The 13,614-nt window shown below is 41.9% G+C and overlaps 1 protein-coding gene across 29 annotated transcripts in view; it reads left to right on the forward strand.

Annotated features, from left to right (window-relative positions):
- Positions 1–13,413, forward strand: part of LOC101174460 (myomegalin) — a 38,766-nt gene extending 25,353 nt beyond the window's left edge. For 5 of the 29 annotated variants that reach the window (XM_078934898.1, XM_023965250.2, XM_023965251.2 and 2 more), the window contains 26 exons: positions 762–868; positions 961–1,124; positions 1,213–1,468; positions 1,628–1,835; positions 1,912–2,028; positions 2,114–2,370; positions 2,449–2,663; positions 2,869–2,986; positions 3,119–3,236; positions 3,327–3,381; positions 4,531–4,769; positions 4,841–4,945; positions 5,051–5,206; positions 5,301–5,531; positions 5,602–5,733; positions 5,808–5,924; positions 5,999–6,188; positions 6,271–6,392; positions 6,628–6,864; positions 6,961–7,062; positions 7,217–7,428; positions 7,519–7,653; positions 7,737–7,875; positions 9,326–9,372; positions 9,528–9,582; positions 11,025–13,413. In XM_078934898.1, the coding sequence (XP_078791024.1) occupies positions 762–868; positions 961–1,124; positions 1,213–1,468; positions 1,628–1,835; positions 1,912–2,028; positions 2,114–2,370; positions 2,449–2,663; positions 2,869–2,986; positions 3,119–3,236; positions 3,327–3,381; positions 4,531–4,769; positions 4,841–4,945; positions 5,051–5,206; positions 5,301–5,531; positions 5,602–5,733; positions 5,808–5,924; positions 5,999–6,188; positions 6,271–6,392; positions 6,628–6,864; positions 6,961–7,062; positions 7,217–7,428; positions 7,519–7,653; positions 7,737–7,875; positions 9,326–9,372; positions 9,528–9,582; positions 11,025–11,152 (3,962 nt within the window). In that variant the 3' untranslated portion in view covers positions 11,153–13,413. The remainder of the gene's footprint in view (positions 1–761; positions 869–960; positions 1,125–1,212; positions 1,469–1,627; positions 1,836–1,911; positions 2,029–2,113; positions 2,371–2,448; positions 2,664–2,868; positions 2,987–3,118; positions 3,237–3,326; positions 3,382–4,530; positions 4,770–4,840; positions 4,946–5,050; positions 5,207–5,300; positions 5,532–5,601; positions 5,734–5,807; positions 5,925–5,998; positions 6,189–6,270; positions 6,393–6,627; positions 6,865–6,960; positions 7,063–7,216; positions 7,429–7,518; positions 7,654–7,736; positions 7,876–9,325; positions 9,373–9,527; positions 9,583–11,024) is intronic. The other 24 variants (XM_078934899.1, XM_023965242.2, XM_078934902.1 and 21 more) reach the window with 22 other exon arrangements.
- The last annotated feature ends 201 nt before the right edge of the window (positions 13,414–13,614 follow it).

Raw genomic sequence — 13,614 nt, forward strand, 5'->3', positions numbered from 1 at the left:
TGTCTGTTTTGTTCTGCCCCACATTGCTTCTGGTGTGGACATTGAAAGCTCAGCTAAACTGTTACCAGTCACACTTCTTTAAGATATCCTGCACCAAAAGTTTCAGTCATGATTGACGACTTTCTGTAAGGAGCACACAGGTTCTCCCGACACCAACAACCTCCTGCTACAGTTCAAAAAACGTTTAACCCATAAGAACCCATTTTTCTTCCAAATAAAATTGTGTATTTTAGCACAAACCAAATTGACTAGAGAACCTATTTCTGATGTTTTTTCTGTTACGCTGATGTAACCATGATTTCTTATGGGATAAGTTGTTTAAAAAGTTTAAAATTATGACTTTTTTAAGCAAACATACTCCTTTACACACAATTTGTTTTTGTCCTTTTTACTTTTCTTAGTCTATTTTTACTGAACCTTGTTGCTGTAAGCAAACATCTGCATATATCTGCACACTGTACTGTAGTCTCCATAAATAAAAAATACTAATGATGCAAGGTACATGACCACGATTGACTATTAATTACTGGAAAATCTCAGTCAGTGTATGCAGTCCAACTCACAGACACTCGAAGCTGCCCAGGCTTGACTCTTTTTGGCTTGCCTGCTGCACATGACATAACATTTCCCTCAAGTCCCATGACTTCCAGTGTGGTGATGCTGTGCAGGGACCAGATTCAGAGGGAACGCTACTACAGGAATCAGTTGTGTTTTTGTTTCAAATAAAAGAAGTTGACCTTAAATGGTCTTTATGGTTTCAGAGCTCGGCACGGAGGACGAGGAAGGAGACGATGAAGAAGGTAGCAGTGAGGATTTTACAGACAGCATAGAGGAGGACGACAGTTTGACCAGCAGGAACACTTCTCAGGTATGGAGCTTCTTATATCACCGACATGCTTAAACAAAAAACAGTACGTGATCATGAGAACATTTGTCTTTTTTGTTTTTCTAACTTTCTAGACTTGTGTTAAGAATCAAGGAGATACATTTTTGCCTGAAGGGGTGCAAAAAGAAGAATTATATCAAAACATCCCCCCAGAGGAGACAGAGGCAGCAAGAACAATCCTTGAAGACATAAGATCACAGCTAAAAAAAGATGGATTCACTTCTCTCTCTGAGATGAAGTATTCTTTTCATAATCTCCTTTGAAAAAAAAAAACTTTTTTTCTCCTGCATTTCTTTTTTCTCTGACTCTGAACCCTCTGCTACTAGGAGTGTCTTACAGAAGCTGCAGCAGGAAAACCAGGCTTTAATAAAGAGACTGGAGTGCAGTGAAGCTGCCAGACTCGCAACAAACACACAGAGGAGTCTGAAAGAGGAGGAGGAGGATGACAACAGTAAAGAAGATGATGAAGAGTTGGAAACATATCCAATTATGTCTGGGAAGCGAGGTCCTCCTTGTTTAAGGAGCTCTGAGTCTGGGAAAAGACATTGCAAGAGACCGGACTCCCTGAAGCTGACGGATGTGGTGAATTGTATTCTTTATTTTTATCCTAGAATATGCATTCGTTTATGATTTGTGGTAAACGTTTACGAATGTCCTCAAATGTGATTTTGTGAACCTGTTTGGAACCGAGCTGCCCTCTGGACATTAGTAAGGTCATAATCCTCAACCTCTTATCTGTAGCAGGATGCGAGGCCCTCTAGTGGCAGCAATGAGGTGGGAATGCTCTGGCAGGACATGGAGGGCGGAATCCGTCAACAGGCCACCTGTCTGCGTGCGGATCTGGCCCAGAGCCTTCAGGAGAACAGGGAGCTCCAAGAGAGGCTGATGGTGTCTGAAGCTACTGTCCAGGCTCAAGCTGAACAGCTGAAGGAGTACAGAGATCTACTCAGTGAGTCTCTCAGAGGTGCATATGTGAGGGTACACTGGCATCAAATTAAAATGCTTATTTTCCCCTGTCTGTGCAGCAGAGACATCTGTCCAGCAGGCCAGTAAGCAGGTTCAGGTGGACCTCCAGGATATGGGTTACGAGACCTGTGGGCGCAGTGAAAATGAAGCTGAGCGAGAAGATACCAGCAGCCCAGGTGAGCTTCTGTGGTGTCAAAATCTGACCCCATTCAGCTTCACTGAACCTCAGTACCCATGCTTGGCGTTTTCTCCCCTTCTCAGAGTTTGATGACCTGGAGATGTGTACATCACTGTCCCATCATCAGGACAGTGAGGGCCTGAACAGTGCCTGGTATTCTGAAAACTCCAAGGAGGGTTTAGACATCAGGGATGAGTCGACCCCTCTCCACCACCTGGTCCAAGATCTTAGGTCGCAGTTGACCCGCTGCCACAAAGTGATCCGTGGACTTCAGCTGCGAGTGCGCTCTCTGTCTGCCACAAGTGACTATGCCTCCAGCCTTGAGCGCACCCCTCGGAAAGTACGACTCAGCAAAATCTTCCACTCAAGGTGGTTAGTGGTCCATTCAAAAGCTTTTGGTTTTATTCTGACCTTTCAGGTTAACTGGGCACTTGGGATATCACCAGCTCCCAGTGGGGTTGAAGAAGATGAAGGCTGGATGTCTGACACCCAAGGAGTTCGCCCTACCTCCAAGCCCAGTCGGGAGTTGCAGGAGTTGATGGAGCGAGTTACGTCACTGGAGGCGCAGTTGAAAAACACTGCAGAGGAGGGAAAACAACAGGCAGAGGAAGAGAAATGTGCCACCTGGCCCAGGTGAGACAAATGAGAAAAAGAGTTTAAAAAACCATTAGAACTTAGTGTTGATTCCACCGTTTTTCCCGCTTTATCCTAGGTGCATGGATTTTTATCTAGATCTGGTCAGAGGATGCTTATGACTTGAAGCTGGTGGCACTTTCAAACTACAATCTTTCCTCACAATGTGGCTCTATTTGTATTCTATTTGTATTCCTCGTCACAGGAAGTACAACTCTCTGATCCAAGCACAGGCTCGTGAGCTGTCCCACCTGAGGCAGAGGATGAGAGAGGGGCAGAGCGTCTGCCACATCCTGACCCAACACCTCGGAGACACCACCAAGGTACAGCACACCACACTAAAATGGTTCTTGATTTGGTCAATTCAACACTTTTCTGCTAAACGGTGAGGCTAAAAAAATAGCAACCATTTCTTTGGCATAATATTTGTCAACACTTGGCCTCCAACATTTCAGGCTTTTGAAGAGCTCCTGCGATCCAATGACATCGATTACTACATGGGTCAAAGCTTTAGAGAGCAGCTGGCTCAGAACACTGCTCTGGCTCAGAGAGTCATCACTAAGATTACTGGACGTAAGAAAACATCTTTGCAACATAAAAAGCTGATTTTCTGCTTCAGTGAAAGACAACTGACACTGTTTTCTCCTCCCTCCTCTTTCAAAGGAGAATGTGTTGAAAACATTGACAGCAAAACCGGCCAGGACCTTCTTTCCTTGAAGTAAGTCTTTTTTATCTTGTTAATTTGTGCATAAAATGATTTCATTTACTTTAATTTATGAAGATCAATGCATATATTGTACTTTTGGAAGATGGGAACTTCCAAGTTTTCTTTGAATCACACGGTTTCATCAGTGCTAACAGATTTTGTTGCTGTCCTTGGTTTACTCTGTCATGTGACACCCAGGAGCATGTCAGGAGAGCACCACATGACGGATAACAGGGATGTAAGGTTTCTTTAATCCCTGCTCATAGGTCATTTAAGGTGCTGCAGATTAAGATTAAGAGTCTCTTTGTATTTTTTTGAATATCTCAGTTTCCTAACCTGGTTTACATGTGTACTACTCTTAATACACAGGCTTATTTCAGTGCTCTTCAGGTAAAAAAAGAAAAATTAAAGACACATAGACAGTGACTGCAATTAAAGCTTTAAAGCTGTGAAATCAAGTTTAAATTTCAAATTCAAAGAAAATAAAAAAAAACAAGACTTTTTGAACATCATACACTGAAAAAGGAGCAATTGAATTCAAAACTGCATTTTAAATGTTTTATAGATCATCTGAATAACTTGTTAAATAGAAGAGTGGCCAGAAAGTCTTGTTTTCAGTCTTCTCCCCCATTTCACTTTGGTCATTTTGCTCTTTTGGAAAATCAGTTCTTAAAATTTTTTTAGGCTGAACAGAGTTCTCGGTTAATACATTGCAGAAAGATATTTCCTACATAATTTTTTCCCAGATTATTTCAAATTATCAAGTGGATAAAAAAAAAGTTCTTTTTTTAAATAAAAAACAGACTTTTTTTATTTTTTTTAATAAAAATATGGTAAATCAATGATACTTATATTAATTAGAAAAAACAGGCAACTCTTTTGTGTTTTTCAGTAATGATTTTGTTGTTTTTCGCCAAAATAAAAAGAAAAACCTGAGATATTTTCTAGAACATAAATTATGCAGTAGTTTATTATTAGAAATTTGCCTCTGTTGGTGGCTGAGCAACCCTACTTCCTCCCCTTCCCCTCTCTGTCTCTGCTAACAATGTCTCCCACTAGCTTACAGCCCCTCAAACCCTCAACCCCTTCAGAGTTGGTCTTTAAAAAGAAGGGAAGGGGCTTTTAAGCAGAATGTGTTGCTGGTTTTGTGTGCTTTTGCAGACTGAGGAAAGAGCTGCAGCAAAAAGACAAAATCATCGAATCCCTCCAGACCAAACTGCAGCAGCGCCTCCAGACTCCATCCAGCTGTCATGCTCTCTCCGAGACCACCGACCAGTCAGACAGGACCTCCCTGGTGTCCGATGAGTACCAGACCAATGACGACCTGGAACTCGGCTCTGATTTAGACGCGAGGGAGTTTCAAGAGGAGCACCAGCAAGAATCCACATCAGGAAGAGACGGTAATGTTAATGCTTCGTCTTTTTTTCTGCTGAAAACTTCTTTTTCTTCATCTTCCATTTCCCTCCTGTAGTCCATCCATCTCTTCTTGCTCCTCATTGCTTCCTCAAGTCCTCCAGCAGCTGTCCCAACATGCGTTGCTCAGCCACTGTGGGTCTGACCAGTCAGTCCACTAGAGGTATGAAGCTCATGAATGGGATCAACTAGCTTTTTTCTGTTTTTTTTTATCTTCTTCCTCCTCATTTGTCTTCTGTTTATTTGATTTCTTATCATTTTCCTTCAGCCCTTTTGGGTTTCTCCTCCTCCTTCTCTGTTCCTCTGGGCCCTGACGTCTGGGGTTATGAAGCCCCTTCTGACCCCCGACCCAGGGCCCTGTCTGTCATCGCTGTTCGCCCAGAACTGGACACGCTTTACAGACAAATGAGTGAGCAGCACAGGGGTGAGGGGCCAGAGAGAGCTAACAAATCCTCTCCTTTTCTTTTTATTTCACTGCTCTAAATTGTGTCTCTCACCTTTTGCTTTTGTTTTTACAGGACTTGCTGTACCACATGAGAAGACTCTGTTCAACTTCTCACCGAGTCCCCACAACCGCCATGACCTCACAAGCTACCCCCACCTATCTCATCATGCCTTTCCACAGTACCAGCTGGGCGGCATCCCTGAAGACCACTCAGTGAAGTCTGACTCTGGCCAAAGACCTCTGTGGGATACAGAGAACTTTGTTGGGAACTATTCTGGACATCCACCAGAAAGCAGCCAAGCAGGTATGATCCTTCAGAAACTCATTCCCATATTCCTCTGCTATTACAAAATAATAGTACTGTTTGTTTGTAGGTTTGAGTTTGATAGAGGAGCATCTGCAGGAGGTCAGGTGCTTGCGTCAGCGTCTGGAAGAGTCCATCAGGACCAATGAGGCGCTGCGCCTGCAGCTGGAGGAGAAGCTAGTCTCCTCTGGACGCGATAGAGGTAACACGTCCTACAACATGAGAGGTGTGCCAAAAAACTCCTTTCAAATGGGATAATTACCATGTTTTTTTTAGGAGCACCAACAAACATCTATATTCAGGGACTGGACACAGTCACTCAGCTGTCCAATGAGATCAGAGTCCTGAAAGAGGAAAATATTGCTCTCCAATCAGGCCTGAAGGCCAGAACAGGTGCTTCATTTGACATCTTCAACAGTATTGATTTTGATCTCCCTTTAACTCATTATCCTGCCATTACCTCTAAGATTCAGGTGAGGAGGTGGTGCAGCTGCGGGAAGCAGTGTTCACAGCACGCACACGCCAAAAGCAAGCAGAGCTGGAGGCCGAGCAGTGGAAGGAGGAGCTGAGACGACTTCAGGCTCACAGTCAAGAACAGGGCCAGCAGATTCACACGCTGAGGCAGGAGCGACAGGCCGGACAGGAGAAAACCAACAGGTTGCTATTGTTTGGTGCAAAGGTGAAGGATCTGTATATGCCGACATGCTTTGACTCTGTCATAATGTCTCTGCATTGCCAGGCTGCAGCATGAGGTGTCGCTGCTGCAGCAGCAGCTTTGTGAAAGCAGGGATCTCGTCCATTCTCTGCAGAGTGAACTTCACGTTTATGATCGCGTTTGTTCAAGCACAAGAGCCAACAAAGGTCAGTCCATCTTTAGTCAGCAACCTGTTTACACCTTTTTACCTTTTATATCTTCATCATGTTATTATGTTACAAAATGAAAACCAGAATTTAATTGATTAACACACTTTGGCGCCATCTGGTGGAAGATAAGTGGTAATAAAAGTAAAACATAAAAACTGTTAATTTCTCCAAGTTTTAAAATGTGAACAAAAGTTGAAGTTTTGCAGTGTGACTATGAAAGCCCATATTTCAGGGTACCTGTGCGAGGTGGCAGGTCTTCCAGTGGAGCTGGGGGAGTTGCTTGTGGAGGTGAGGAGTCTGCGGGCTCAGCTGCAGAGCAGTGTCCAGGAGAACAGTGCCCTCAAACAGCTAGAGCTCCACAAACAGCTGGAGCAGAAGCTGGGAGTCACATCACCCAGACCTGCATCCCTTTCTGCTCTCTCTGCCAGCCCTCAAAGAGAAAACTTCTACAGACGGCAGCTTCTTCATGGTGAGACAGGGGCTTGCAGTCATGAGACTTGTCTACCTTGTGTTGTGTGGTTTGCTGTGTGTCCAAGCCTGGCTTGTGTATCTGTGTGTTCCGCAGACCCTGCTCCATCGCCACCAGTCAGAGATATTGGTCTGTTTAACTGTGGATCTCCAGGTCCCCCCTACTCAGACCTGGATGACAGCCATAGCACGGCTAATGGTGTGACTAACTGTCTTCTTAGATTGATCTGTCTAATGCTTTGCTTTGTAAAACATTGCTTTTATCGTCTTCTTTTGTGTTTTTTTGAAAAATACATGACGTATTTAAAAAAAACAAATCTTTTGTTTTTTCATTTCAACCTTGTTGCGTCCAGTAGACCCCCTCGATCCCCACTCTGAGCTGGAGGGGGAAGCACCCGATGGATCGTTTGCGAACCGTAATGGCCGCCACGCTATTGGTCATGTGGATGATTTCAGCTCCCTGCAGCAGCAAGTTCTGGAAGGCCGGAGCCTCGTTCAGCGCATGGAGACAACCCTGCAGGCCTGCTTTGGTCCGGATGGCAGCGAAGAAGAAAGCAGCAAACTGGTTTGGTTTTCCTTAACTCCTATTGATGATTGTTGAAATCTTACAGTTCAATAAATAAACCCATCATACTCATATAAGCTTTCCTTATAGGCTCTGAACAACAGATGGGGGAAAAATCTTCTGTCCAACACCAGAACACTCAGACAGATCTTAGAGGAGGCGATGTCTCTCCTTAAGATGTTCTGGAGAGCAGCACTTCCCAGCTCTGATCTAAATCTGAAGAAGGTTTTAAGATCATTTACTTACATTTCTGTGATGTAAATGAGCTTCAGTTGTGCCCAGAACAACATGAATATGTGTTTGTACAGGAGCAGTGCATGCAGGAGGAGATCCTGTCCCTGAAACTGCGAATATCAGAGCAGGATGAGGTCATTAAAGGAACAGTCCAGAGGCTGAGGAACACCAGCCGCACCAAGGAGAGCATGGAGCACTTTATCGTCAGCCAGTGTGAGTGCCGTCTGCATGTGTGTGTGTGTGTGTGGGAGAAAGTGACATCCCACAGAATAATCACAAGGGCTGATAGAAAAGTGAGGAAATTTCACGTTGTGTCTTAAATAATTTAACATAAAATAAATAATAGTACAAATAGTAATCACAATTAAAAATAAAAAACAATAAACATACAGATTCAACATAAAAAAAACAAAGAAAAACAGTCAATAAAATCAAATTAAAACATGAGAAAACTACATAAAAGCTAAGATAAAGGATGTGTTTTGAGTTTTTTTCCGTGGATGAAGGCATCACATCATTCCAGCCCACAGTGCTGGAATGTGGCCTCGCTGTGGGCTTTTGTTCTGACCTTTGGCACCACGAGCCGAGCTGGACCTGATGGATCTGGGAGGGTCATAAACTGAAAGTAATTCTGATAAAAATGAAATAGAAATTTCTGGTTCTGAGTTCTGAACTAGCTGCAGCTGATTCATAGAAAGAAGGGCATTGCAATAATCTATTGCAGAAGTTTTAAAGTTTAATATTTCGGCCCTGGCTCTGGAGAGAAAGGGTCTCACTTGGGGAATACTTCTAAAATGATAAAAGGCAGTCTTTGTAACTTGGTTTGTTGGTGCTTCAAGAGGTAATATCTGCATCTGAAATCATACTGAGGTTTATTGCAGACTTTCAAATTATGCACTGATAAGTTAAATTGGGCACTCTCTTAGGAATGAAAATCCTTGTTTTGTCCTGATTGAGCTTGAAATTGTTTCAATAGTTACAAAATACAATTTAAAGTCCCACTCTAATCATCATTTGATCCATTTCCCATCATCGATCGGTTTACACGCTCTCCCGCTAGCTTACAGCCCCTCACAAACCCAACAGAACATTATCAGTGCAACAAAAATGGTGAACTATATTAGGGCTATCCAGCCGTACAGTTTTGAGCCAGATGCCAACTCATAAGAGGAAAGCGAAGGCGTACATGGATCTCTTTGTCTGCAAGTGGGTGCATCAGAATGGAGCTGCGCAGGGAGCTTGTGATCCGCTGATTGTAGATTTTAGGTCACAGCTACAAGCTGTTTCCAACTGCATTTTTCCGTCTGCTCCTGATTTACAATGATTTAAATAAAGAAATACTCAAATTTTAACTTTTTCTTTTCTATATATATGTCCTCCATCATTTAAAAAAAATGCCACAAGAACATCTACACCAAAAACACAATTTCCATTAGAATGGGTCTTTTAAAGGTCATTAATAAGTCCCATGTCATCAGGAGACACAGCCACATATAATAGGGTGTCATCAGCATAACTATTAAAGTTGATACCTTGTCTCCTAAGTGGAGACATGGCATCAAGCGGAGACTTGTACAAATTAAAAAATGTAGAACCAAGGATGGAACTTTAAAAGCAACACAGTTACACGAACAAATACTGTTTCTCCTTTTTGTTTTTGCAGTGTCAAGGACTCGTGATGTGCTGAAAAAAGCAAGGACAAATCTTGAGGTAACCAAACGCTTCACATGAACGTCCAGCTAGATCCCCGTCTGCACACATCAGCCGGATGTTTCTCTGGACCATGTGGTGTTGAGTCTTGTTGTCATCCGTTCAGTGTCTTACTTCTCCCTTCTTTCCTCTAAAACCCCCACCCCCACCCCCAGAAGAATGAGCAGAGACTTTCTTCTCTTAGCTCCTCCTCTTCCTCTCCCTATGCTGGTAATTGTCAAGTCTTGCCAGGTTCTGTTTTCATTTCCTCACATTCGTGTGTGAGGCGGCTTCTACCTGCTTCAGCTAACCATCCTGACATTTTGCATCACTTCCTAAAGAGAATTCCATCTTCACTCATCATTCCTGCTTTAGCAAAGTAACATTTAAAAAGTAAAGTATGTCAGATATAAGAGGGGGCTAATACCATCAGACACAAACAGACATCGTTTCATAACAGCAAATATACTTAGAGTTTTTGACAGCTGTCAAATAAAACCTCTATCCGTGCCATTCACTGGTGCTCGCCCTTAATATCAAACATAATCTATTTAAAGCTTCACACATTATTAGATTTGGATGTGTGACAAACTAAAAAAAGCTGTAACCTTTAGAAATAGCGCTTCCATGAAAAGCTTCATGCAGTCACACTATGAGGCAGAGCAAAGGAACCATCATAGGAGGTTTGAGGGCTGCCGCTTGCTGTTCGATCTCTCATTCAGAGCTGAGCTCACAGTAGTGTGCCAGTAGGTGCAGCCAGATGCAAATGAGTCCTTGCTGTTGTGCTATTTATAAACGAATTGCGTGACATTTTGAGAAACAAAAAGACTATATTGTCTATCCTGTTTTTAAAATTTTAGTAAGTACATTTTATTCCTATATTTGTTTCAGTATACTTCATATTAGTAAAATATGTTTGCTGATATTAACATTACATCAAATTGACTGTAACTTCAAAGTAAAGTACTATGAGACCAAATTTTAGGTCTAGTTTAAATGCTTGCTCACTTAAACGAGCTGTTAAATCATTTTTATGAGAAATAAAAAAAAAGAATATAGGAATGCTGTTTTGGAAAATATTTTATTAAGACAAAATGTACTTTTACTCTATGGTTGTGTCTGAATTCACACTCTACTTAGTGCACTTTATAGTGCTATTGTCATTTTGTCAGGGTGTCCAAAATCCATTGCCCTAGACATTAGTGTGCATTGGTGCTCACTGCATCAGCAAGTATAAACATCAATGCAATGGGTTGGAGTTATTTGTTTTTTTTGTTTTTTTTTTAAGTATTTAAATGTATTTTCTTTGTAATTATGCAGGTTTTCATCATCAGAACACAGTGAATTCATGAAAAATCTTTCCTATTTAGTAGGTTTTTACTTCAGCAAATTGGTGGCGTTTAAAAAAAAAACAAAAGTTGTGAGCATGTGTCCACATTACAGTAAAATCCAGGGCATTAGATAGTTACGCACTGTTTAGTCTTTTAGGGTGTAGTGAGGGAATTCTGACACAGCCTCTATGTTTTGTATGAATTGTAGGATTCCACCATCACATGTTTAATTCAAAAGCAAATACATATGTTACTCAAAATGTCAAGCTATTCATTAGGAAATATTACCTCCCTATGCATCTTTGTTTCCGGGTTTCACAGCCCTTTTCTGCCCTTGTCCAGCTAAAGACCCACCAAGTGTATCCAGAGAGCGGCCTGCTGGTCGGGGTGACCTGAAGTCCGGTGGTGTTTGCGGAGCAGCCAGCAACCGCCTGACGGCGAGGAAGCGCAGCAGCCAATGTCTGCTGTAGATGTTGACATACGCAGCCTCAGCACCTCTGACCTCTGTGATAAATTAGCCAAGACCCTGTAAGCCATCCCATTCACCAGCCTTCCCTCCTCATGACTGCCTGCCCACACTCACCTTACCTCTTTTTTATGGGCAGTATGCGCACAGTTTTATCAGCACATTGAGCCTTACCTGTTTGCGACTCTCTACCTTCCACCCTGTGCGTTTGTCTTTGGGTGACGCAGTCAGCCGTTTACCATGTAGTGTGTGTGACAGAAGGTTCATGGAAATGTGCCTACAGAGGTTTCAGTGAAGTGTGTCCTTAATCGTGGACTCTCAGCGTGGTTTTCCACAGAACAGGGGGGCGTTTTACAAGAACCACTTCTAAAACACAGATACGTACACCATCGTTAAAAATAAAAAGTGGTCAACTCCTGTTGGCCGAGGCTCTGTCATAGACCCTTTATCTGTGTCTAAAGACGCCCCTCCCCTGAGAGTCAGACAGTTTGTGGACAGAACGGATGTTTGTGCATGTTAAAAAAAGGCTCTTGAGAGAGATTCTGCACACATGTGCACACACTTTGTGTGTGAGTGAGAGATCAAACACTGCTCACCCAAAGACAAGACTCACATGACTGCCACAGAAGTGCAACCTCATGCTTTGTGGCACTTTTCCTTACATCTTTTTGAAAATGCAATGCAAAAAAACTGACATCTGTATTGTTATTATTAATAGTATTATACACAGTGGAAGAATGTACAATAGGCAGGTAAGTAGTTGATGTGTCTGTTTTTGTTGAGGAATCCTATGATTGATGAGTTAGCAGTAGCCAAGACCCATTAAAACCAGGGAAGGGTTCCTTTAAGTTACTTTATTTTGATTGTTGAGAGGCTTTATTGTGAACAAAAATCCAGTCTTGAATATTATCAAGCTAAACAAACACAACACCATAAAATATAGCAGTACACAGGTGGAGCCAGGCTAAACACGCGTACCCACTCCTGTGTAGGAGTTCTCATTTGAGCATGTGCAATAATGATGTTTCTATGTTCATTTTGGATCTTTGACAGTTACTGGATTATTATTTACACTCCGTCATGATGTGGACACGCCCAGTATTGCTGCTGTGTTTATTTCAATGCATGACAGAGTGTTTCGCTGGAAGTCTAAGCTATTGAAGATGAGATTGCAAATTCTTGCCAAAGTTTGACCTCTAAACTCCTCACTCTGACTTTGCCTTATCCATAAAGCCCAGAGTGGATCAACCGCAGGGTTACCAAGGTGTCTTTTATGAGGGCCTTTAGAACCACAGAGACGGTAACCGTTTGGACAACCAAATCAATCAGGACATTTGGAACTTTTTAGAAAGACGAGCTCCATTTCTTTTTTGGACCAAAACTCAACTCAAGCGAACTTTTTAGCCACGAGGCCAAATGCTTTTGTCTTGCTGTTATCTTCTCTTGGTTCAGGCCTTCATAGCATTCCCATGGCAATGGCAAAATGATGCAAACTTTGGCAGGCTGATCATTAGGTCTGTATTTTGTTTTTCTTTATTTGTTTGTTGGCTGTACACTTGGCATTCTGCGCTGTAAATAACCTGCTTTTTCTGTAGGGGTTTTGTGAGCGTGTTTGTGAACATTCAACATTTGCTTTTTGCAAAGTTGATCATCTGGGTAGCCGTGCAATAGCTGAAAACAAAAAGTGCTCACGTGGATAAAAAACATCTGCGTGTTTGCTGCTCGCCTGCAGTGTTTCTCAATAGATTCTGACACTTATGATCGATATTTAGTCAAGTAGGTTATGTGTGATCTCCACAAATATGCCTTTATGATATATATACCCATATATGACAGCAATCATTTATAGCTCCGAATAAAATTGGTTGGCCTGCCTTCAGAATTTAGTCTTAGAGCTTCTTCAGCTTCAGTGGTTCAAATGGCCTCAAGTTTTACCGCATTAGGCTTTATTTGCATTTGAATGAGACCAAGTATTTGAATCAATTAACGTTACATTATGTGGTGACTTCTAAAACTAAAAAGCCAGCTTCTGAATGACAGAGAAATGTCACCTTGTTAAATACAAACAAAAACTTTTTACTATTTGTTTCTAAAAAATAAAAATAAAGGGAAGAAAACCATTTGAAATGTTTGATTGGTTTGAAGTTGCATATGTATATAAAGCTTTTTAGGCTGCGAGAGCTGATGCAAGACACATGAATGCTAATTTTGGTGTGTTGTCTTAGAAATCAAGGCCTTTGAGAGAATAAAACAGTTGAAAAAGTTGTTTTCTCGTTTCATTTCTCATTGATTTAAGTTTCAATCTTTTAGATTTTAACTAGTTGCATTGTTGCTAAACAAAGTTTGAGCATTAATTCAGGGAAGTACATGCCACAAAAGACCATCACTTCCACAAACCCTTTACCAGAGCTGCACTTTAGAAACAACCATTTGGAAAATCTGTTTCATTGAAAAAGAAATGACCAA

This window comes from Oryzias latipes, chromosome 17 (assembly GCF_053564925.1).
Source record: "Oryzias latipes strain Hd-rR chromosome 17, Olatipes_Hd-rR_3.1".
Taxonomy (NCBI): Eukaryota; Metazoa; Chordata; class Actinopteri; order Beloniformes; family Adrianichthyidae; genus Oryzias; species Oryzias latipes.